Source organism: Meles meles, chromosome 5 (genome assembly GCF_922984935.1).
Source record: "Meles meles chromosome 5, mMelMel3.1 paternal haplotype, whole genome shotgun sequence".
NCBI classification, from domain to species: domain Eukaryota; kingdom Metazoa; phylum Chordata; class Mammalia; order Carnivora; family Mustelidae; genus Meles; species Meles meles.
The window spans coordinates 23,331,056-23,357,201 of record NC_060070.1 but is presented as its reverse complement, the minus strand read 5'-3'; the positions used below and the strand labels follow the sequence as shown (position 1 = coordinate 23,357,201).

Sequence of the window (26,146 nt, the reverse complement as noted above, 5' to 3'; positions counted from 1 at the left end):
ATAGTGGAATTATTGGATCATATGGTAGTTCTGTTTTTAGAGAGGAAACTCCATACTGCTTTTCATAGTGGCGCACTAGTTACATTCCCACCAACTGTGCACAACAGTTCTCTTTTTATCATATCCTTGCCAAAACTTGTTATTTATTTATTTAGTGATAGTTATTCTGACAGGTGTACAGTGATATCTCATTCTGGTTTTGATTTATAGCCCTCTGGCGATTAGTAATGTTAAGCATTCTTCACTTATTTATCGAGCATCTATATGGGTTTGTTTGTTTGTTTGTTTGTTTTTGGAAAATGTCTGTTCAGATCCTCTGACCAGTTTTAAATTTTCTGGGTTTTTTGTTATTGACTTGTATGAGTTCTTTATGTATTCTGGATTTTAACCCCTATTAGGGATATGACTTGCAAATATCTTCTTCCTTCAGTAGATGACCTTTTTATTGTGTTGATGGTTCCCTTCACTGTGCAGTAGCTTTTTAGTTTGATGTAGTCCCACTTGTTTACTTTTGCTTTTGTTTTCCTTGACTTTGGAGTCAGATCCAAAAAAATATCACTAAGACCAATGTCAAAGATCTTACTGCCTATGTTTTCTTCTAGGAGTTTTAAGTTTCAGGCCTTACATTCAAGCCTTTCATCCATTTTGTGTTTATTTTTGTATATGGTGTAAGACAGTGGTCTGTTATAATTTTTGCATGTGGCTGTCCTGTTTTTCCAGTACCAGTTATCGAAGAGAGGGTCCTTTTGTCATTCTGTATTCTTACCTACCTTGTCATAAATTAATTGATCATATATGCATGAATTTATTTCTGGGCTCTATTCTGTTCCACTGATCTATGTATTTATATGCCAGTACCATGTTGTTTGATCATTATAGCTTTGTAGTATAGTTTGAAATCAGGGAGCACGGTACCGCTAGATTCGTTTTTCTTTCTCAAGATTGTTTTAGTCATTTGGGAGTCTTTTGTGGTTCCGTATAATATACTTTAGAATTATTTATTCTAGTTATGTGAAAAATTCCATTAGAATTTTGATAAAGACTACATGAATCTAGATTGCTTTGTGTAGTATGAATATTTTAATATTAATTTTAATTCTTCTAATTCCATGAGCATGGAATATCTTTCCATTTATTAGTGTCTTCTTCAGTTGACAAGTTACAGTTTTCAGTGTACAGGTCATTCACTTTCTTGTTTAAGTTTACTGCTCAGTATTCTTTTTACATGATTATCAATGGAATTGTTTTCTCCATTTCTCATTCTTATAGTTTGTTACTAATGTATAAAAATACAACAGATTTTGTATATTAATTTTGTATCTTGCAACTTTGCTGAATTCATTTGTTAGTTCCAATAGTTTTTTTGTGGAATCTTTAGAGTTTTCTATATATAATATCATGTGATCTGCAAATAGTGACAATTTTACTACTTCTTTTCCATTTCATATGCTTTTTGCTTCTTTTTCTTGCCTAATTGCTCTGGCTAGGATTTTCAATACTATGTTGAATAAAAATGAGGAGGGTAAACATCCTCGTCTTGTTCCCAATATTAGGGGAAAAACTTTAAGCTTCTCACCGCTGAATATATTAGCTGTGAATTTGTCACATATGGCTTTGTTGTGTTGAGATACATTTCCACTCTACCTACTTTGCTGAGAATTTTTATCATAAATGGATGTTGAATTTTTTCAAATATTTTTCTGCATCTATTGATGCAGATGATCATGATTTTTTATCTTTAATTTTATTATTCTGGTATATCATGTTGATTGTTCTGTGAATGTTGAACCATCCTTGCATTCCTGAAATAAATCCCACTTGGTCATGGCATATGATCCTTTTACTATATTGCTCAATTTTGTTTGTTAATATTTTGTTAAAGATTTTTGTATCCGTGTTAATTGGGGATATTGGTCTGTAATTTTCTTTTTTGTGTTGTCCTTGTCTGTTTTTGATATCTGGGTAATGCTGGCCTCATAAAATGTGTTTGGAAACATTCCCTCCTCTTATTTTTTGGAAGAGTTTGAGAAGGATAGATGTTAAATCTTCTTTGAATGTTTGGTAGAATTCATCAGTGAAGCTGTCTGGTCTTGGATTTTTATTTGTTGGGAGGTTTTTGATTAATGATTCAATCTCCTGACTAGTAATTGGTCTATTCAGATTTTTTTTATGATTCAGTCTTTGAAGATTTGTAAGTTCCTATGCATTTATCTATTTATTCTAGGTTGTCCATTTTATTTGTATGTAATTGTTAATAATTGTCTCATATGATCTTCTATATTTCTGTGCTATCAGTTGTAAGTTCTCTTTCATTTCTGATTTTATTCCTTTTAGCCCTCTCTTTTTTTCTTGGTTGAGCCTAGCCATATGTTTGTGAATTTTGTTTATCTTTTCAAAGAACCAGCACTTCATTGATTTTTTTAAAAAACTATCTTTTTAGGGGCGCCTGGGTGGCTCAGTGGGTTAGGCCACTGCCTTCGGCTCGGGTCATGATCTCAGGGTCCTGGGATCGAGTCCCGCATCGGGCTCTCTGCTCAGCAGCGAGCCTGCTTCCCTTCCTCTCTCTCTGCCTGCCTCTCTGCCTACTTGTGATCTCCGTCTGTCAAATAAATAAATAAAATCTTTAAAAAAAAAAAAAACCTATCTTTTTATTCTCTATTGCATTTATTTCTGCTCTGATCTTTAATATTTCTTTCCTTTTACTAACTTGGGCTTTGTTTCATTTTTAAAAAGATTATTTATTTATTTATTGGACAAAGAGACAGTGAGAGAGGGAACACAAGCAAGAGGAATAAGAGAGGGAGAAGCACGCTTCCCACTGAGCAGGGAGCCTGACATGGGGCTCGATCCCAGAAACCTGGGACCATGACCTGGACCCATGACCTGAGGCAGATGCTTAACAACTGAGCCACCCAGGCACCCCTGTTTGTCATTTAAAGCCAAGGTTTCTTTACTGATTTTTTCCATCTAGACGATCTATTAATTGATACGAATGGAATGTCAAAGTATCCTACTATTATTGTATTGCTGTCAGTTTTTCCCTTTAGGTCTCTTAATATTTGTTCTATATTCTTTGGTCCTACATTGGGTGCGTATATATTTATAAAAGTGTTATCTTCTTGAGGTTGGTTTCTTTGTCATTATGTAGTGCTCCTCTTTGTCTTTTATTATAGTCCTTGTTTTAAAGTCTATTTTGTCTAATACGAGCATAGCTACACCAGATTTCTTTTCATTTTCATTTGCAGGGAATATCTTTTTTCCATCCTTCACTTTCAGTCAGTGTGTGTCCTTACTTATGAAATGAGACTCTGATAAGCAGTATATAAATGTGCCTTGCTTCTCTATCCATTCAGCTACTCAGTGAATTTTTTTTAGAACACTTAGTCTATTTGTATTTATTTTAATTATTGATAGTTAAGTACTTATCGCCATTTGTTACTTGTTTAGTGACTGTTTTTATAGTTCCTTTCTATTCCTTCCTTCTTCTCTTTCTTTCTTCCCCTCTGGTTTGGTGACTTTCTTTAGTGTTATGTTTAGATTCTTTTCTCATTTTCTTTTACATATTTAATATAAATTTTTGCTATGTAGTTACTGTAAGTTCACATATATCATCCTATGTATATAACCGTCTCTTTTAAGTTGATAGCAACTTATATTTGAACATTTTCCAAACCTAGATTTGAACTACCGCACCCCCTCATGTTTGTTTTTGATGTCACATTTTACATCTTTTTATTTTATTTACCTCAACTAATTATTATAATTTTAGTTAATTTTACTTTTGACTTTTTGACCTTCATAGTAGCTTTATAAATTAACTCATTACCTTTACTATATATTTACCTTTTCCGGAGAGATTTTTACTTTTGTATTTTTGTTGTTGTTGTTAATAATTAGTGCTATTTCTTTTCTGCTGAAAGAAATCTCTTTAACATTTCTTATAAGGCCAGTTTAGGAGCGATGAACTCTTTAAGCTTTTGTCTGGAAAACTCTCTCTCTTCTTCAGTTTTGAATGATAACCTTCAGGTAGAGTATTCTTGGTTGTAGGTTTTCTCCTTTCAGTACTTTGAATATATCATGTCACTCTCTTCTGGCCCGTAAAGTTTCTGCTGAGAAATCTGCTGATTATGCTGTTTCTCTTGTATGTAACAATTGGTTTTTCTCTTGCTACTTTTAAGATTCTCTCTTTATCTTTTGACACTTTAATTATAATGTGTCTTGGTGTGGATCTCTTTGAGTTCATCTTTTTTGGAACTCTCTGGGCTTCCTGGACTTAGATATCTGTTTCCTTCCCTAGGTTAAGGAAGTTTTCAGTCATTATTTCTTGAAATAAGTTTTCTGCCTATTTCTCTTTCTTTTCTCTTTCTGGGACCCCTATAATGCAAATGTTATTGTGCTTGATATTGTCTCATAGGTCCCTTAAGGTATCTTCATTTTTTAAAATTCCTTTTTCCCTTCATGGCACTGTCTGGGTAAATTCCATTGTTTTGCATCCTAGCTTGCTGACTCATTCATCTGCTTCATCCAGTCTGATGTTTAACACCTCTAGTGTATTTTTCAGTTCCGTTATTACATTCCTCAGCTATGTGGACTTGTGTTTGGTACTTTATTATATTTTCTATCTCATTGTTGAATCCTTACTGTGTTAATTCGTTCCTCTCCCAAGTTTGGTAAGCATCTTTATGGCATTTACCCTGAATTCTTTATCAGGTAGATTACTTATCTCATAACATTATGGTCTTTTTCCGAGTCTCTCAGTCTTAGGGTGCCCTTGTGCAGTTGATGAAACTTCTCGTTCAACCTTGCCCTAGCTTTTGGTTGTTTCTTAAAACTGTGTGATTGTCTAATCAGCCTGATTTATGATCGATATGTCCTTGACCAAGGCCAAGGTCAGTGTTCGAAGGGGAGAAATTTAATTTAGCTCCAAGTTTCAGGCTAATCTGAAACTAGACCTTCAGGCAGTAGCTTTTAAAATATGCAAATATGTTGGAGCCCTGGGTGGCTCAGTAAGTCAAGCATCTGCCTTGGGCTCAGATTATGATCGAGCCCCATTTGGGCTCCCTGTTCTGTGAGGAGTCTGCTTTTCCCTCTCCCTCCGCTCCTACCCCCTCACACCACTCGTATTCTCTCTCTCTCAAATAAATAAATAAAATCTCTAAAAATTACATGCAAGTATAGTCTAGTGCAGCCACAGTCATAATCCCTGCTGGCCTACAAAATGTAGGACTCTACATGAATATATAAGCTCTTTCTGGGAAGACTTATGAGCCACATTGAAGCACAGAAGGTGCACAAGGATGCTGTCTTCCTGCTTATGTTCCCTGGGAGCATCTCTGTAGCCTCTAGATGTAGGGAAAACCTGAAACCTGCCCCTCAGGCCAAAGCTGCAGCCTAAGTAAATAGGCTTTTTTCACAGCAAGACGGGGTTGCGCTTCAGTCTGCCATCTGCAGTGCCCGGGAGCGGTGGCCTGTCACATACTGTCTTTCTGACTGTGACATTCCCTTGGAGCTCAGGAATGTCAGGCCCCTTGACCACCAGCGGCAGGCAGTCAAGGAGCATTCCCTGTATGGATTTCATATATCCACTGGCATTAACTAGGCAGCTGGAGAATGTAGGGGTTAGGGCACACTCTCCAGCTTCAGAAAGGCAGCAGGAAGATGTCTTGACTGCACGTGCCCGGGGGCTTTGGGAATGCAACAGGAGGAAGGAATGTCTTGTCCATGTGCATGTTCTGACTTTAGGCTGAGAGCCGGAAGACACTGGGACTGCTCACAGTTGCCAGCCCCAACCAGTGAGTCCAGGCGTGTTGCAACCACCTGAGGAGTGGGAGAATGCTGCCACCGCTTGCTCTTGCCTGCCCCAGCTAGGGAGCAGGGAAGTGTTGCAAATGGCGCCTGCTCTGGCTTCAGCAAGGCAACCCAACGGTGCCATCACCATTTGCCCCTGCCTGTCTTTGCAAGGTGGTGGTGGGAGGGTTTTGCACCTGAGCTCGCCCACCTGCGCTACCGAACTAAGTGGAGGTTGCAATACTGGCATCTGCCAGTGGCATCCTCCATCTCTGCGGGAGTTCCTCTGCCCCTCCCTTCCCTTTGCTTTTAGATTAGCCAATAAATCTCATTCAGGTATAGTCCCAGGTGCTTTTCAGACTGCTATTTTTTTTTTCTATGTCTTCTGTTGAAACTGCACACAAACCCTTTAAAGGAACATCTTGGGGCTTTTTTTTTTTTTTAAAGATTTATTTATTTGACAGATAGAGATCACAAGTAGGCAGAGTGGCAGGCAGAGAGAGAGAGAGAGGAGGAAGCAGACTCCCAGCTAAGCAGAGAGCCCGATGTGGGGCTCGATCCCAGGACCCTGGGATCATGACCTGAGCTGAAGGCAGAGGCTTTAACCCGCTGAGCCACCCAGGTGCCATCTTGGGGCTTTTTGAGCAGAGCGGGGCCACACAGCCTGTAGCCTGCCCCCTCGCTGTCACCATGCTCAGCCTTGGTCTGTTGACTATTTTCCATTACTGCATGAGGTTTTATTTGATGAAAGGTTCCTGAGGATAAAACAAATCTGGAAATCTTGGGTTAGCTCCTTAGTGAGTACGTAGGCTCCTTGAGGGGCTGTCTGCCACGTACAGGAGCTGTGAGCTCTCCCCTGGGTCTGGCTTGCCAACTCCGCCTCTGACCAACCCTCTTTCTGGCAGGAGCCTTTCTGTAGATGTGTTAATAGCATGGGTCCAGTTACACTGGGTAGGTGTTCTTCCTGTTCTGAGCCAGGGAACTTGAGTGTCTGAGGTGCTATTGCCTGAAGTTTCTATGAGCCCTTTCTTGCAGTAACCTCATGATCCAAGTTTGCATCTTTGCAAAGCAATGCTCCTTTTCCTGGGACTGAGACCCTCTCCTCAATGTGAGGGCCTGGATGCAGGTTCCTGTTTTGTCTGTCACTCTCTGGGCGACCTTGGCCCTCACACCTTGGCTGCAGTTGAGGGGGACCTGAAAACCTTGTTCCCTCCACATTCTCCAGGGCAGAGCAGTCCCTCAACAAACACAGAGTTAAGGCAACTACCAATGAATGAATAAGCAAATCATTATTCTAAAGGAAAATTGCCATTGGATAATGAGTTCAAATTAAGAGACATGTAAACTTTTAAAGGACAGGAGAAGGACTAGCAGATAAGATAAACTTATGTTTCCATTTCCTCCTCCATAAAACAAGTAAAATCCCTAATCTGAGGTCCTATTACAGCTCTACCATGATGGGGAATTAAATCTCAAGTGTGTTAAAGGGTACTTTCCAGACTGCAGAGGCTAAACATGGAAAGCTTAATTTTTCAAACGCAGAAGAAGGTTAATACCCAAGTAAAAGAGTTTTTAAAATGAGTGGTACAAGACTCAAGCAGAAAGCTGAAATGGAGATATTTCCCTCTTTTCTGTATCCTGTCTATTTAGAAAGGATACTTACCCTCTCTAAGCTATAATGTGCTGGAAGCCCATGACCCATTCCTCCTGCGGAGAATACGCATTCTCCAAAATGTTCCTTCTCCATGGGTTAATGTAAAAGTTTATCCTATATAGATCTATGACTAATAAAGAAGACTTTCTGCAATGCTTTCAGCCAGATTTGTCCAGAGTGCCAGGATTCAGAAGTCCGTTCCAAAGCAGCCCCAAAGCCTCCAGACTGCCGAGGGGCCCATGCGATGCAGTGATGTCCCTTGCTGTCCTGAGATCCTTTCTGGTGCTGTGGAAGCAGCTGGAAGTGCTAAAGGAGCACTGGGGCCAACTCAAACTGCAAGGCCAGGACCTCGATTCTGTCTCCCTCCACAAACAGTTCTCAGAACTCTACAGGTAAGCATTGCTGAGGTGGAAATCACCATGAATGAGTGGGATCCGGGGTCTGATAAATTCCTCCCCTTACACTGGGGGTAAGATTTGGTCCATAAACCTGGTACGCCCAGCCCCACTGAGCGCAGAGGAAGCTGGGTGATGTGTCCTGTCACCAGTGCTTTACAGGAACGGCTGGGTTCTGTTGACTGCAGGGACAGTGCTGGGTTCCACTAAGCAACACTGTGTCTCATTTACCTAGAGTTCTGTCTCGAGGAACTTGTGCTTCTCCGGTGTCCCCACGGTGCTGACTCGTCAGCTTTTTTAGTTCATAGGATCCCAGTGAGCACTAGGTAGGGAGAGGCTGCTGCTGTGACCTCCTCCCCATTTCCTGTCCCACTGGACTCAAGTGTTGAGTCTCTGAGAGCTTCATGCATTGCAGCCAGAGGTATAATACAGTGCAATGTGAGGTCGTAGGTCTGCGGGAGGGTGGGGCGTTAGGGGTGTTTCACAGCTTCCGGCTCTAGCTGGGATGACTTAGAGGGCAGGAAAGACATGTTGCTGCTGCCATGTGTTTTGTTATCAAACAAGCATCCACCAAGCGTCCACTCACCATTCTTGGACCTTACTGGGCACAAGAAGGTTCTCTTTGGTGGCATAGTCTGAATGGTCTATCCCATAAGTTATTACAGTCAGCTTTCCTGGTAACTAGGCAGTGAGAAAACTTGTCAGGGTTTTGAAGAATGAATAGTGAAATTATATGTACTCAAGGGGAAAAGTCCTCGGGATTTAATATTGACTAAGGGTGTGGCAACTGTGGTGAATTTAGATGGCAATATGCGTTTCTATAATGGGTTGGAAGGTTTATACATGATAACAGGAAGCAGAATGTGAACAAAAATAATTGTCAGAGAATCTAAATAAGAAAAAATACGATCGTTTGCTAATTTCTGTCTCTCTTCTTTAATAGAACTGACATTCTCTACCCCAGCATGAGAGCTATAGCTAGACGGATGGGCAAAGAAGATGAATTCGAAAGTATTATAATAAGTAATCAGTCTATTCTTCCCCCCAAAGGAGCTTCAGAAATCGAAATAAAAACTCAGCAGGTATACAGGAACTATTTTGAATGTGACTTTGAAAATTTGCTTTATGGCATAAGCATGTAAATCTACAGATATACCCAAGTGGCATTTATTTTTTTCCTAAGATATTAAGTGGAGATTGAAGGTATGCCAATCACTAAACAGCCTCGGAGAGAACTAAGCATTTAAAAGCATGTGGGGGTTTGATTAAAGAACTAGCCCTAATATCTCCATTTTGTAGGTCTAGAGCTTTGTATTTTGATTCTCCTCTAATTAAGATACACTACCACAAAAAAGATGATGATAGAGAATATAGTGGCATCTTAAACTTAAAATCTAACACAAAATTATCCACTCCCCCCAACACATGCATCCATGAAAATGGGATATTTAAAATAGCTGCTATGATTGATTGTTTTTCTGAGAATAAGTCATGATTTGTGCAAAAGTCCATTTGGTGTGCTATAAGATCTATGTGGGAGGTTGTTTTTCCAAGGGTTTGTTCACCTTGGTCCTGGGACACCATCTCCACATGGCTGTGTTCCCTTGTGTCTGTTACAGGCAAGGCTGTGTTCTCCTTGTTATGGTAAGAGGCAAGCAAAAATTCTAGCTGTTTTTTTTTTTTTTTTAAATGTTTATTCGACAGAGAGAGATCACAAGTAGGCAGAGAGGCAGGCAGAGAGAAAGGAAAGCAGGCTCCCTGCTGAGCAGAGAGCCAGTTGCGGGGGCTCGATCCCAGAACCCTGGGATCACGACCTGAGCTGAAGACAGAGGATTTAACCCACTGAGCCACCCAGGGGCCCCAAATTCTAGCTGTTTGAGTGTCAGTGGAAGTGTCCCCTGAAGATCAAGAATTCAGTGGCTACCCGTCCCCACCCCCTGCAACACACAGTGTTGGGACCCCGGTCCCACGCCCATTGTTTACCCTTCTGAGCCCTGGTTCTCTCTAGTACCTGGGGTCCTCTGACAGGGAGAAACGTGGGCTCTACAAGCATAATGGGTAAAGTAAGGGCACATGGTTATTGGGAGAGTTTTCTCCTAGCCATGTTTGGAATTTAAAATATTCTCATGAAATCCTCCTTGATATCCAAATTGAGTTTCAGGCTGAGGGGTTTCTTTTGTAATAACAACTCGTGAAATTCCTGCCCACATTCAGAGACCCCCAATATACATGAGGTCACCTCAGACATTGAGCACTTTGCAATTTAGCACGACTTGGTACAAAAGGGTTGTATTTTATCAGCTGGGATGTGGGCCGGGAGAAAAGATGTTGGTCTCTAAAGAGGTGTATCTACCCTTGCAGAAGCACTTGGAAACCTGAGAAAGGAACCCTTTCTTCTCCCTGGGAGAGAGTAGCTGAAGAACAGGACATAGCCCTAGACCCTTCTTTAGGAATTTGACTTAGGAGCTCAAAGTTTAAGCTGAATGTAGAAAGTGACTCTTAAACCTCTGACTCTAGCTTCAGAAACTTCTGGAAAATCTTGAAATTCATATGATCCAAGAAGTATTAAGAAAAGTTAACAGAGAGATAGCACTGGTTGTATCAGAAAAATCCAAGGAGACGTGTACTCTCCCTACAGGTAAAGTATGTGTATTTTATTACTTCACAAAATAACATTTATTCATTTTTTCCCTAATTATAAAAGCAATCCATATATCATTTTCATGGAAAAAAAAATTACCACAATGTCCAGAAAATGATATAAAAATTACTTTTTAACACCTCGGCTCAGAGAGAACTATTAACACTTTGACATATTTCCTTCCACTTGAAGTCTTTTAAATAGAAAACATTTGTTATGTTCAATCTCAACTCTGCTGATTCCCTCATAACCGAATAAAGTTGAAATGGGTAAAACACATAAGCTTTTCTTATCTGTAATATATTTAAGTGTGTGTGTGTGTGTGTGTGTATAAAATACATATATATGACATATATGTCAAAATCTTACAAATACATATATATCTCATTCACCTAGAGTTCTGTCTCGAGGAACTTGTGCTTCTCTGGTGTCCCCACGGTGCTGACTCATCAGCTTTTTTAGTTCATAGGATCCCAGAGAGCACTAGGTAGGGAGAGGCTGCTGCTGTGACCTGTGGGGTGGGAAGGCAATGGCAATTACTTCATCTGAAGTCTACAGTCAGGATCACTCCACGGACATGTGATCAGTGCACTCACAGGAGTACTTGGGCTTTCATGTTTTACGGGTATCATCTTGAAACTCTTGATTTTAACTTAGAATTTGTGTTTTGTGAGTCCATGGAGTGTGCACGAAGGACTTGCAGACTTGGTCTTACACAGAGTCCCACTTCTTACCGTGTGCTCACCTTGCCGAGAGGGTTCTCAGCTGCCTACTCTTCTGCTTTCTGGCACACACCTCCCCCTTAGCATTCCCACCCAGGAGTGACTACTGCCCTCCACTCCACTGGGGACCTGATCAGGAGGAATATCCGGATATGTGTACCTAGTAGTATCTCAAGGATCCTAGTCTGGAAACATCATGGTATGTCTGATGGGTGACTCCGTGGGAGCAAGCCTATTGCCTATCCTTAGAATCGTACAATACCCTGGAATGGAGGTTACAATACCCTTAGGGTTGCCTGTCCACGGCGGGCCCCCAGGAGGGAAAGCTGCCTGGCTCAACCTCTCTGCCCCCAGCGAGGGCATGGGGCCGCCATGCAGCAGCTGCACACACATTCATGCTCCCGGTCACAGGATGGAACCCCTGAGTGCCTGTGAGGGTCGCACTAGCCTCACAAGCATTCCTGTGCCGGGAGAGCACAGCATTAAAAACGAGTAAAAATACCATGACAGGTCAAGAGAGGGACTGCGGAAGAAAGAAACCACTGTGTTTTAGTACCTATAGGGGTGCTTTTTCCCCCCTGCTTTTTCAATAAGAAGCCCTGTATTTATTTATTTATTTTATTTTTTTTTTTTTTTTTTGCACAGAGTGCCATAGATTACATAGCTGATCCTGTCCACACTTCAGTGTCTACTACTGCTGACTCCTACTAATTCTGTAGGAAAATCCCCAACCTTTAAATGATGGACAAGTTGTTTGATTAGCAAACTAAATTAGAGTTTCCTTTTGAGACAAACTCCACAGACATTGTAATGTACATTAATCACCTAGGTCTTCACCTAAGGCATTGTCATTTGTATCAGTGCTTTGAGTAACTGAATTCTGGAAATAGGGCTTTGGGAAAAGGCTACGCAATGAGAGGGCAAGCCACTTCTCAACTGGGGATGTCACCACAACCCAGTGAGGTTAGCTTCAATGACAGAACATTTAATAAGACACAAAGCACTCATTGTCTGCACTCATTTGCTGCATCCAGGCGGCTCCCTTCGAGTCTTGGGAGAAAATCCTCAGGCACCCAGCAGGTGCAACCCTCTGTGTGTTTCAGGCTGTGGTTTAATGAGACATCAGGATAGTGGGGGAAGGGAGGAAGCATTTTGGCCTTGCAGTTCTGCTGTGTGCTGCCTGGGGCAGGGTGCTCCTTGGCTGTGCTCGGAAAGAGCCTTCAGTAAGGGGCTGGTGGGAGTCTGGCATAGGGAAGGTAGAGTTATTGTTAATGGTGGTAATGTAGATATTACCAACATTTGGCTAGAGTGTGCTGGCCAATTCTAAGCTCGTTTTCAGATTCTACACTCATGACTTTTGAAACAAATGCCAATAGTGAGGATGTCTTGTTATTGTAGGTTTTGTTTTGGTCTGTGTGGCATGACTCGATGTGGGGGTCCTACTGTAGTGCGTTCCGCCCTGGCAAGTGATGGAGTCCCTGCTGTGTGCCAGGGGTGCTTTTATAGACATTTCTTCAGTGTAGTCTTCCTGAGACCTCTGTGGACCAGGAACCTTCAAAGAAGGCATTAAAACCTTGGAATGCCCACCCACCTACTGTGCATCTCCGCAGCAAGAAGCTACCATAGTGAATGGGGCTTCCAACAGGGGCCATTTCTTCATGCAGAGACCGCCTTTTGCAGTCAAGGTTAGCTCAGCACTGGGAGTTTCTAGAGCGGGAGTTGGGAATGGAAATTACTGAGATCCAGGGGCCCTCCCAAGCTTGTGTCCTTCCCTCAGGGTCTTCTCTCTCCCTCTTGGCCAACTCTGGTGTCCACATTTATTACCAGCCAGAAAGAAACCCTCCAATACTTCTCTGTCTCCCCCACTCCTTCCCACCTTGTCTTAGAGCTTAATCTTCTTGTATAATTTCTGAATGAGTTTCCAGTCTAGCAGGGAAGCATCTGAAAATGTGGCAGCCATACCTGGTCCAGTGCTAGTTTGTTGGAGCTGATCTGGTGCTCCCTGAGAACTTTAAAAAGTCACTCCAGACATCCTTGTTAAGTCTCAGGGCTTGGTTTAGTGGAGAGCTGAGTTCCACTGATTCAGAAAGGCTCTGTTGTTCCCCATATTTGACATTTTGGCAATGAAGTCATTCTTAATTGATTTTCTCAATTCCTCTGAGCTTTTATAAGGTCAGTCATCTCCAAAGTGGAGTGTCTATATCCCAGGGTTGTGGGAAGAAAATATTAAAGCTTCTAGATAGAGGAAATCCATATGTAAGAAATCACATGTCCCATTCCACACCGAGGTGTCTCAAAATGATCACTTCGAGGCAATCCACAAGCAAGCACTAAGAATAGTGGAGACACTTGTAATCCTGGTATGAGCTAATTTTCAGTTACATTATGAGGTTAAAAAGATAACCACATCTGATAAGAAGTCAGAAAAATAATTTAAGAAGTCAAGAAAACTTTTAGGAATGTGGACTGAGATCCATTCTCTTTGCTGGTGAGTTTCACCCTAAGCATATCATACTATATTAACCAGTGATATTATTGTAGGTAGTTAGAAAAACATAAATATACACATGTTAACAGTGAGTGGACAAAAATGTTTTGCTTGAACCTGAAGTTTCCATTCCCTTGGTAACATAAATTGGCAAAATACTCACTAATCACAGTCTTTGGGTTACCTATGTTTACCTAGCATCATTGATCATTGTTTGCTCCAAACCTGTTCATGCCGGTTTTGCTTGTCATTGTGTTTGAGTAATTTAATTAAGTATTATGTAAACCAATGAAATGGGAGTACAAAAAGAGATCTGTCCTATAAAGACCAAGTTGAAATAGATAAACTGTGGTATATCCAGTCAATGGAATAATATTTAGTGCTAAAAAGAAATGAGCTATCAAACCATGAAAGGACATAGATAGAAATGCATATTCCCAAAGTGAAAGAAACCAACCTGAAAAGACTACATATTGTATGATTCCAAATATATGGCTTTCGAGAAAAGGCAGAACTATGGAGACAATAAAAAGATCAGTGGTTGCCAACGGTTTAGAGGGGAAAGAAGGATGAACAGGCAGAATACAGAGGATTTTTAAGGCAGCGAAACTATTCTGTATGAAAATATAATAATGGAGAGATGCCAATTATACATTTGTCAAACCCATAGCTTCACCAAGAGTGGACCATAATGTTATCTATGTACTTTGGGTGATAATGACATGTCATTGCACACTCATCAGTTGTAACAAACATACCACACTGGTGTAGGATGTTGATAGTTGGGGAGGCTGTGTGTTGGGGTAGAGAGGGCATGGAATATGTGGGAAGTCTCCGTACTATCTGCTCAATTTTTCTATGAACTTAAAACTGCCCTAAAAAAAAGATACATTTGGATTGTTTCATGGTATTTTAGTTTTCTTTCCATAAAAAGAAACAAGCAAACCAATAAAACCACACACCAGAAAACCACACAATGTGTTATGGTTTCTAGAAGAAAGATAGTACAGATCTCCAATGAGTGGGTTCATACAAAGAAAAGGCCTAAGTTCTATGTTAGAAAATTGACAAATGTTTGTATATTTGCATATTTTTAAGTTAAATGTTTTTAAGTTAAATATTTAAGTTAAAATGTCAAGTTACTGCAAGTCATTTTTTAAAAGCATTCTCTGGTTTAACAGACTTCTTTTGATTAACAAACCTACTCTTAGTCTTGATTGTAAGGAAAGGACTTCTACTGTGTTTCGCAAGGGTTAGGGGGTAAGAGGGGGATGTTTTGTGTTCTTTTTTTACCTAAACAAGTTTGGGAAACTTGTGGCAAATAATGTTAAAAAGGTTTTCTTTGCTCCAGACCTTCTCAGAGTCTTTACTATGATAGTGTGCACTATAAAGCTCCAGAAGAGAGAGTATGAAATGTTCTTTATTTTTTAATTTTTTAATTAAATTCAAGTTCGTTAACATATAGTATATTATTAGGCTCAGAGTAGAGTTTAGTGATTTCTCATTTGCATATAACACCCAGTGCTCATTACATCAAGTGCCCTCCTTAATGCCCATCCCTAGTTATCCCATCCCCCTACCCACTGAAACATTCTTTAAATTTATTTGACCACATAACCTTTTTCTTCCCTTGAGAATATATATTGTCAACTCAAGGGACTAGTGTTCTGGGGAGCAGTTTGAGAAACAACAGGAGTACAAAATATATACATGTATATGGTTGAAATAGTAAGATTTCAACCTACCCACTTTTGGGGGGACAGCTGGCTGGTCAGGAGAATGTTGGTTGGCAGTTGGATGCCTTCAAGTTTCAGTTCTGCTTGGCTCAGGACCCAGGATTCACTCAGGCAGAGGTTAGCGGTTGTATTAGAGAAGTGAAATGCTACAAAACCAAGATGCCTTTCCTAGAGGGAAGAGGCTGGAGGGTAGGGAAAGTGTTCATAGAGGGAGAGAAGGGAAGTGGTTTGGCAATCAGGAAGTCCAAGTTTCCTCCAGTCAAAGGACCTGGGAACAGAGTGAGAGGAAAAAACAAAACCCTAATTCAACCTCCAGTGTGCTATCTCCTGCCCACCTCCATGCTACCATCAAAAACCGCTTCATCTTAAAGAAGCCATGACCACACACACACACACACACACACACACACACACACACACACACATTGAAATGGAGACCCATTTGGAGACCACCAACTCCACCTGGCCAGGAATTACTTCTCTTGGATGAATTCTACTTTCCCTGGCTTCCCATGATTCCTGGCTACAGAAGTACTTGCATGTTTGAACTTGAACTCATGAGGAAGAAGCATGATGGGAAGGTTTCCCAGCATTTTGGTAAAATACTTCCCTTTCAGCTGAGCCCAGAGCTAAACCCCAAACCACCTCTGTGGGCATTTGCCAGGTGATGGCCTCCAAACCAGAAATGTGTGGCAGATGTGGTCCCTCACCAGGCTTTTCCATGAGCCAGAGACCTACCGCCAGTGTACCCTGGAAAAAGTATCCAATTTCTTGTCTGAAAATTTTCTGAAATGTGCATGAGCTCTGTTTTGTCGAAGCTTAGACTTACAAAAGTCTTAAACATCTTAAGAAATGTGAACTTCTAGGCACATTAACTCTTTTGGATTTTCCACTCCAACCATGCCAGGACAATGGTGTTAGGTTTACTCACGTTTATTATTCTAAGAGAAAAACAAAGTCAGATTTATATGTTCATGATGGAAAATAATCAACGGTAGAAGAATTCTGGAACCCCATTTTCAAAATCAGGACCACCCAATAAATAAGATAATTGCACACACCAGGGGCTCCTGCTCTGTCATAGTCACATTTCTGAGAGGATTGCGCTGGATTGTGCTGGATGCTTCCTCTTGTGGGCACTAAGTCTCTCTCAGAAAAATGAAAGTATGAATAGGAAATTGCAACTGAAATTAGAAACAGCTGGAAACAGGGTGTGTCCCTGTGTGTACTCTTGCTGTTGGCCAGCACCCCCACAACAGAAAAGGGGGAAGGGCAGGGCTTGGCTTCTACCTCTGACTCCATAGGCTTCTCTTTGTTTCCAGACTCCCCTCAGGCCATGCACAAGGAAGTAGGCCATACCCAACATAATTAAACATATACATGTGCTTTTCTCTTCCATATGGAAGTTAAGGAGTGTTGACATAGTACCACAGTTCCAGTACTATCATATTATTTTTAAGTTTGATTTCTTTAACAGCTAATACATTTACCTGGTTCAAAACTCAAAACAATACGAAAATATATGTGTGTAGAGATCTTATTGCCACCACTGACCCCCTTTCATCATCTCATGTAACCATTTTTATTAGTTTTTTAATATATACTATTGGTGTTTCTTTATGCATATCCTAATTCATTCTTTTGTCCAATATCTATTTATTGAGCACCTAGGATGTATCATACTACTATATTTTAGGCACTGTTTGGGGGAATACATCCTTTCATGGAACAAATGCCTTACTCTTGTGAGTTTATGATCTGGAAGGAAATTGGCAGATAATAAGCAATAAACATAAGAAATAAGAAAACAATGGAGTAAGGAGGATGGTGGTGTGGGGGTTTGAAGAGGGCACATTGTAATTTTAAATAGAGTGGTCAGGATAGACTTCATGGAGAAAGTGACATATTGAGCAAAATTAGAAGATGATGAGGGAGTTGGCTATGTGGCTGTCTGGGCAGACAGATAAACAGACAAAGAACAGTCCATCCAGAAGCACACACAGAGGACCTAAGCAGAGCATATCTAACATGCTTATGGAACAGAAAGACCCAAATGTGACTGGAGTGGAGAGAGTGAGGGAGAGTACTAGGAAATGAAACCAGAGAAGAATAATGAAAAGACAATGGATCATACAGGGCCTACTCTTAGTGTTTACTCTGAATGTAATGGGGAACCTGTCCCAAATTTTGAGTGACATGATCTGACATATTTTATTTTTAAAGATGTATTTATTCATTTGGGGGAGGGGGAGAGGGAAGGGAGAGCAAGACTCTCAAGCTGACACCCTGCTGAACATGGAGCCCAGATTGGAGCTTGATCTCACAACACCTAGATCATGACCTGGGCCGAAATAAAGAGTCAGATGCTTAACCAAATGAGCCACTCAGGTGTCCCTGATCTGACATATTTTAATGGAATCTCCCTGGCTGCTGTGTTGAGAATGGACTATAAAGGGAAAAGGGTAGAAGAAGAGAGATGCTGCTTTGGAGGCTAATGCAAAAATCCGAGCATGGGGAGATGGTGGTCAAACAAAGCTGGGAGCAGTGGAAGTATTAAGTGGTCAGATTCGGGGCATGTTATTGAAGTAACCATTAATGGATTGTGTGTTGGATGTGGGAGAAAGAGAAGAGTCCATGATAACTCCAAGATTTTTGACCTGAGAAATTGGGAAAGTAGAATTGCCATCAGCTAAGATGGCAAGTTAGGGAGGGAAGATCAAGAATTTATTTATGCTCCCCCCCAAAAAAAGAATTTATTTATGCCCAAACAACATTTAAAATGTTTTTAGACAATGCACCCCAATGTTTATAGCAGCACTGTCCACAATAGCCAAACTATGGAAAGAGCCTAGATGTCCAATGTCCATCAACAGATCAATGGATAAATATGTGGTATATACATACAATGGAATACTATGCAGCCATCAAAAGTTGAAATCTTGCCATTTGCAATGACGTGGATGGAACTAGAGGGTATTATGCTAAGTGAAATAAGTCAGTCAGAGAAAGACAGCTATTGTATGATCTCACTGATTTGAGAAATTTGAGAAACAATACATAGGATCATAGGGGAAGGGAGGCAAAAATGAAACAAGATGAAACCAAAGAGGGAAACAAACCATAAGAGTCTCTTTATCTCAGGAAACAAACTGAGGGTTGCTGGAGGGGAGGGGTATGGAAGGAATGGGGTGGTTGAGTGATGGACATTGGGGAGGGTATGCTATGATGAGTGCTATGAATTGTGTAAGACTGATGAATCACAAACTTGTACCCCTAAAACAAATAATACATTATGTGTTAATAAAAAATAATAAAATAATAAAATAAAATGCTTTTTAGATATCTAAGAAGAGATGCCAAGTGACTATTGGATCTAAATTTGAAGGTTGTTAGCATATGGGTGATATTTAGACATGAGACCAAATGAGATAGCCAAGAAAGTGAGTGTAGGTAGGAAAAAAGGTAGATGAACCAAGGGCTGAGTCTGAGGACCCTCTCATATTAAGAGCCGGAGGTGGGGAGGAGAAGAAAAGAACCAGCAAAAGGGACCAAGAGGGATCAAACAACACGAAGAAAACTAGGACAGAGTGGTATCCCAATGTCTAGTAATAAAAGTTTCTCAAGCAAGAGGAATGTGACAAATCATGTGACATGCTTCTGGTAAAGCAGTGGTTCAAGTTAAATGAACATTTTTAGTAATGCTGAGGTCACTGGTACTTGCTACAAAATCAGTTTCAGGGAAGCAGTGGGGGAGAAACCTGGGTCAGCAGGCTTAAGAAGGATTTTGAGAGAAGTCACAGACAGTAAGGTAGGCCTTTCTTTCTGAGAGTTTTGCAGAAAAAAAAAGGAGCAAAGAAATGAAGCGATAGCTAATAAGGGTTGTGGGGTGAAGAGAAGGATTTTTATGTGGCGGGAGAAATAATGTGTGCTATTGTGAATGACCCAGGATAGAGGGAGAAGTGATGTTCGAGAATGCTGTATTTCTGGAGTGATCATCTTGAATAGGCTCGAGGGGGTAGACCCTCCTTGATTATATTTATCATATCCTTCTCATAAAAGATAAGAATATCTTTATACTCACTGTTCTTCACCTGGCATTTTTCACATAACAAACTATGGTTCTTTCCATATCAATACACAGAAAAGTTTCTCTCTTTTTTATAGCTGCATACTATTCCATTGGAAGGACATACCACAGTTTATGTATTGCTTCCAAGATACTGCTGTCCGAAACAATGCTACTCTAAATAACTGTGGATATGCCTTATCTCATATGGCAGCCTGTTGCCACTTCAATCCATAGTCTGTCAGCTCTCAACCTTTCTAGTCTGTGACTGTAAATACAATAGCTCTTCATTTATTTCTGTTAGCTGTGTTAGGCCAAAATAGGTGTTCAGATATATGTAGGGACTTAACGAAAATAGATATTGTGTTGGATCGATAATAACATTTGATTTGGGATTTTTAATTATGATAACAGAATATTGTTCACTGGGTTGTAGAGGTACTTTTCCAAATCTTTTCATTAGAGATCTTGTTAGAGATCTTTCTTATTCCTATGTTCTGGAGGATGCTGTGACCTCAACCACCTCCTCCCCTCCCCCTGCCTCACCCATTAGTTTTTATGTATTTGGAAATAATAGCTTCTTGTGTCCAGTGTTATGTCTCAGAGAATAGCCATTAATTGTTTTTCTTTTTTTTTTTTAAGATTTTATTTATTTATTTGACAGACAGAGATCACAAGTAGGCAGAGAGGCAGGCAGAGAGAGAGAGGAGGAAGCAGGCTGTCCGCAGAGCAGAGAGCTCGATGTGGGGCTCGATCCCAGAACCCTGGGATCATGACCTGAGCCGAAGACAGAGGCTTTAACCCACTGAGCCACCCAAGCGCCCTGCCATTAATTGTTTTTCAATGTTTCATGATACTACCATTGGTATGTTTCTCCCCCTAGACCTTTGGAAGCACCATGTCATGAAAGAAAACTTTTCCATTAACAGACCACAAATAGTTGAAAAATTCATACAGAGATTAATGGAAAATTACCAGGATGGTGGACTAGAGGTATGTATTAAAAGTTAATGATTTTAGAGTGTGTTTTACCGTAACAGAAATCAAATCAAGGAAGACTTTCCCTTTAACACATTTCCTAATGCTTCCCTTACGCCCTCAGAATAAAGATAGAAATTCTGAGGCTAACTCAAAGTAGTAATCACTTGTCATTATTTTCATTTTGGAAAAAGATTGATTTCTGATAAATTATGGGAGAAAAATTAGAATATGCATGTTGGTCAATTTCAGATTTGGCCAGTTTTTTGTTTTTTGTTTTTTTTTTTTTAAAGATTTATTTTTTTGACAGATAGAGATTACAAGTAGGCAGAGAGGCAGGCAGAGAGAGAGAGAGGAGGAAGCAGGCTCCCAGCCAAGCAGAGAGCCCGATGCGGGGCTCGATCCCAGGACCCTGGGATCATGACCTGAGCCGAATGCAGAGGCTTTAACCCGCTGAGCCACCCAGGCGCCCCAGATTTGGCCAGTTTTTTAAAGTAACCTTGGAGTTTGTTGATGAATAAGTTGGTTTAGCAACATTTCCTGTGTTTTATTATTTTCAATTTTATTATTTTATTTTATTTTAAAAATTTTTTTGAGAGCAAAAGTGCACGTGTGTGGGCGCACACGCAAGTGAGGGAGGAGAAGTAGGTGGAGAGGGAGAGAGAGAATCCCAAACAGACTCCATGCCCAGTGAGGAGTCTATCTCATGACCCAAGATCATGACCTTGACTTGAGCAGAAATCAAAAGTTGGAAGCTTAATGGACTATGCCTCCCAGGCACTCCCTGGGTTGGCTTTTTAATATAGAAGATTTAGACGAAAGAAACTAAAAAAAGCCTATTATTCCACTACCTAGAAAACATTTTTAAAATGTACAATACAAAAACAAACAAACAAATGATCAGAAACAGTAACATTTCCACCCCTCCCTTGCTATAGCATCCCCACATCTCCACAAAGGAAACCAGTATCAACATTTTTGTGTGTTTGTATATATATTTGAATCCATAATAACTGTATATAATATATATTTAACAATCATATGTATTTACTACATAAATATACACACACAAGTCCTTGGAGTTAACTAACTCTAAACCTAACTAACTCTAAACAGTGTTGAAAAGGCAGCATAAGAGAGTCTATGTGGATATATGACCATAGCAGAACTTTCAGGATCATTAAATGAAGCGTAAGTTCATTAAGTAGCTATGACTCCAGTTACCTTTGAAATTCAACCATTTTTTAAAAACCTGATTTAGCAAAACATGCTTAATTTTTTAAAACAACATTTCCCTCAAAGTTACATTTTTCTAAGCTCTTCAAATATTCCCCACAATTTTTTTAAAGACTTTATTTATTTATTTATTTGACAGAGAGAGTGAGATCACAAGTAGGCAGAGCAGCAGGCAGAGAGAGAAGGGGAAGCAGACTCCCTGCTGAGCAGAGAGCCCGATGCAGGGCCTGATCCCAGGACCCTGAGATAATGACCTGAGCTGAAGGCAGAGGCTCAACCCACTGAGCCACCCAGGCGCCCCTCACTGGGCATGGAGTCTGCTTGGGATTCTCTCTCTCCCTCTCCACCTACTTCTATTATAATTTTATAATAAACACTTGAGTCTCTAGTTATGAGGTAGAAAACTCACCAGCTTGACTAGGGACACGTTTTTCCTCAGAGCCTGATGATTGACACATATTTCATATAAGCGCTCGCTTATGCCCAAATGTGGTCCTATGTATTCTGATGAGGGGGGCGAAGTGGTTCCTTTTGGTCCCTGCAGCACAGAGGTTTTCAACCAGAGGTACAGAGGTGATTGGGGTGGGACAAAAAATTTTATGGTTCTCCTTAAAAAAGGAAGGAAATTCTGACATGTGCTTCATCATAGATGAAGCTTAAAGACCTTATGCTCAGGGGGAAAAGCCGGTCACAAAAGAATAAATGCTACATAATTCCACTGCTGTGAAATACCCACAGTAGTCGAATTCATAGAGACAGAAAGTAGAATGAATGGTGGTTGTTAGGAGCTCAGGGGAGGCGGGATGGGGAGTTGGTGTTTAGCGGGAACAGGTGTTTCATTTGTGCAAGATGAAAAAAGTTCTAGCGGTTGATTGTACAACAGTGTGAATGAACTTAATGCCACTGAACTTTACACTTAAAAATTGTCTAAATGGTGGCGCCTGGCTGACTCAGTCAGTAGAGCATGCAACTCTTAATCTTAGAGTTAAGAGTTCGAGCCCCACCTTGACTGCAGAGATTACTTAAAAAAAAAAAAAATGGTTTCAATGGCAAATGTTACATGAGGTGTATTTTACCACAATAAAAACAAACAAAACGTTTGTGGCTCAAGATCTGCTCAACCCCTATGTATATCCTTTACTCCAAAATTGAAGATGGGATTGGCTAGGAGAGAAATGTGGGACTTAGGGCAAACCCATGTCAGGTATAACTGACACCCAAAGCACACTTGAAGGGGTTGGTGTCTGCCTGCCAGTGTCTTGGAATAAGAGGACACCAAACTCTATGCCTGGTGGACCTCTAAGCCTCTTCTGGATCATATTCAGTGACAAGGAACTGTCTCTCTTCCAAGCCCACCCGCCCTCCCCACCTCTCCTGGCAGCTCTTGTTTCAAGCAACTCTCACTGGATTGGCTTGGCCTCCCCATCACCTCCATCATGGATCCTCGTTCTGTCCCCGGGACACCACCGATCATAGTTCTGATCCCTCACAACAAGCCGTTAGGTCTCTAAAGGCAGGTCTGTCAGAGAAACTCAATGAGCACCATTGCTGGTGTGTGTGAAGCCTCAGCAAAATTACAACGAAGGACCTCCTCTAGTAGCACAAACCCAAAGCGGTGTCCCTCTGGGTGGTGGGTTTCAAACCGTTACCCCTTCCTCCAGATGGTGCAGCCCAAGCCAGGGCACATGAATTGGAAAAGGGAGCAGGCACCATGCTCCCCCCTCACCGGGGTGCTTCTGGGCAGAGGACACGAGCCCTGCCGTCTCTTCTTCAGACTAAACCGCCTTCATTTCCTTCACTTACTTTATGTGAGCAGCCCTCCCATCCTGGTCGGTCCCCTCTAAGTTCAAGATCATCTGACCAGGTGGAAAGTGTACTTGTTATTGCGTGTTCTGCTTTGATTAATGTCTGTGAGCATCCTGGGTATTGGCAGCCACGTCTTGGATGACTCATTAGGCTGATAGTCACCTGAAGCCACATTGCCTTCAGACATCCTGCTGCTGCCTTATTATTAGCCTTGTTCTTACTCAGTTTCATCCAGTCTGAACTTGAAATCCTTCAAAATCTGAATTTTTATCATCTCTCCCTCCTAGGCTCATGTCGCCTGCTCCCAGTCTCCTCATTCAAGTCATTACTAGGAGTGTATGTCAGGACAGGTCCCCAAGCCCTGTACTACCTCCCTGGGGGTTCCCTTCAGGCTGACCACACTCTCTGGGCATAGTCCTTCCGCGGCCAGCAGCCCATCTGTTGTACTGTCACCTAGCCTGTGTTCTCCACTGGTCCACAAGGACATCATGAGGAACTTTTCCAGCTCTCTTGCTGAAATTCAGGTACACTGCATACATTAGATTACTTGAGGAAAAGGTTCATCTGGCCTGATTTTTCTCGAATCCATACTGGCCTCTAGTGATCTTTGCCTCCTTCTCCAAATTCTAGAAAACCAGTCTTTCACAATTGGTTCTAACATCTTGACCAAATTTTATACCAAATATGCTGACCTAAATTAGACATTGACCTTTATTGCAAATTAGAACTATAATAATCCATTGTGTGGATTCGAGAACCATTTCCATTCACATGCCAAAAGTCATTCATTCATTTAGCAAGTGTTTTTAGATTTCCTTTTCCTTCCCTGCTAGACACTTTATTAGATTAAAGGCAAAAGGTACAGTTCTTGCCCTCAAAGAGCTTATGGAATCAGGTGACCCAGAAGTGTCAAAAAGGCACTTTACATTAAATGCTTTGAGGAAGGCATGCACAGGAGATACAACCCATCTAGAGGGTAGGGAAGAAATAGGGGAGACTTCCTGGAGGAGGGGTTGTCTGGGCCAAGTCTTAAAGCACAAATAGGAGTTAACCAGATGAAGAGGGTCTGGGGAAGGAAGGCAGAGAAATCTAAGAAGGGAGTATAGCAGAGTTCAGAGGAGGACATTGAAAAGGAGGGCAGGGTCAGCTGCTGAATGGCCTTGTAGGCAATCCTTAGGAGTCTGGATTTCATCCCAGAGTCGTGGGAAGTCACTGAAGCATTTTGTCACCAGAGGTGGGTTTTAGAAACATCATCAAAACACCTTGTTTGTGCCTGATATTAGATCAATTATGAGGGGTTCCAAGATAGAACAAACCACAGAAGTACATTTTGCTCCGAGCAAAGCCAGACTTTTGCCATAACAAGACCTAGCACCTGCCATGCTTCACCCCAGGCTGGCTCTCCAGAAGAATCTGGAGGTTTTCCAACCAGGGCCATTCATCACAGTTCAGGTTTAACTGTTGGTGAAGGAATCAGCCCCACTGAGGGACATGGTCTTCACTCTGTGGCTTTATGGAACCCAAGGACCTGCCCTGAAGTTGGAAGATGAACCTACTTCATGCCGCATTTTGACACAGAGCTGACATTTAGTGACCCAGGAAGGCAAGGGTAGGTTGCAGAAGAGCTTTTTAAAGAAACACTATAACAAAATACAATTTCTCTGGCCTCTGGAGATGCTCAAGGGGGTCCCGGACATTCCTTCACCTCTGGTGTAACTCAGACTCACCCAGAGGTGACTCCCCTTACTGGGTAAAGTGTCACACTGGCGAAGAGGGATGGTAGAAGGCCACTGAGGTTCAAGTCTGCCTTGCTGCTTGTTTGGGATTCTAGATCTACTATGGCGGCTAAGGCGATATTGGCTTAAGAAGTGTTTGCCCTGGGGCACCTGAGTGGCTCAGTGGGTTAAAGCCTCTGCCTTCAGCTCAGGTCATGATCCCAGAGTCCTGGGATCGAGCCCCACATCGGGCTCTCTGCTCGGAAGCGAGCCTGCTTCCCTTCCTCTCTCTCTGCCTGCCTCTCTGCCTATTTGTGATCTCTATCTGTCAAATAAATAATAAATAAAAAATCTTTAAAAAAAAAAAAAAAAGAAGTGTTTGCTCTGCTAAAAAGCTGTTGGAGGCCTTACTGGCATGCTTAGGTCCAGACACTGCTGTCCAGGACAGTGAGGGGTGAGTCACTGTGTCTGATTCCAAGCCCTGGCCCCAGCCCACCTGGACGGGGTCACCAGCCACACCGTGAAGGCCTCAAATGTGATCTCACAACTTCTCAATGTTTCAGGCTTTCATCATATTCAGTCCGGAAAGTGTTTCCTTTGTCATTACTAAATTGCATAGCCTTAACCCTGCCACTATTAAGAAGTCAAGGGCCAGGGGTTGGATTCTTGGTCCCCTTTGCCTTGATGTCAGAAGCTAAATCTGCCTGTCCTTACTGCTCAGGGTAAGACTGCCCTTATACTCACTCCCTTCGAAGAGCCCCCAGGGGATGAAGGAGGGAGGCTGAGTGCCTTGCCCTGACTGCCGGGCTCCTCTTCATTAAATCCCCCATGAACAGATGGTGTCACCTGTGGTTTCCATTCTGCATCTCTTCAATGCCCCCAAGCTGCTGTGGCCGTTGATCTTTACAAAAGCTTTACTATC

The 26,146-nt window shown here is 41.5% G+C and overlaps 1 protein-coding gene across 1 annotated transcript in view; it reads left to right on the top strand.

Moving 5' to 3' along the window:
• Positions 1–26,146, top strand: part of LOC123941165 (coiled-coil domain-containing protein 162-like) — a 132,884-nt gene that overhangs the window by 87,951 nt on the left and 18,787 nt on the right. The window contains exons 24-27 of the mRNA XM_046004070.1: positions 7,604–7,833; positions 8,780–8,918; positions 10,354–10,474; positions 20,373–20,482. Of these exons, the coding sequence (XP_045860026.1) occupies positions 7,604–7,833; positions 8,780–8,918; positions 10,354–10,474; positions 20,373–20,482 (600 nt within the window). The remainder of the gene's footprint in view (positions 1–7,603; positions 7,834–8,779; positions 8,919–10,353; positions 10,475–20,372; positions 20,483–26,146) is intronic.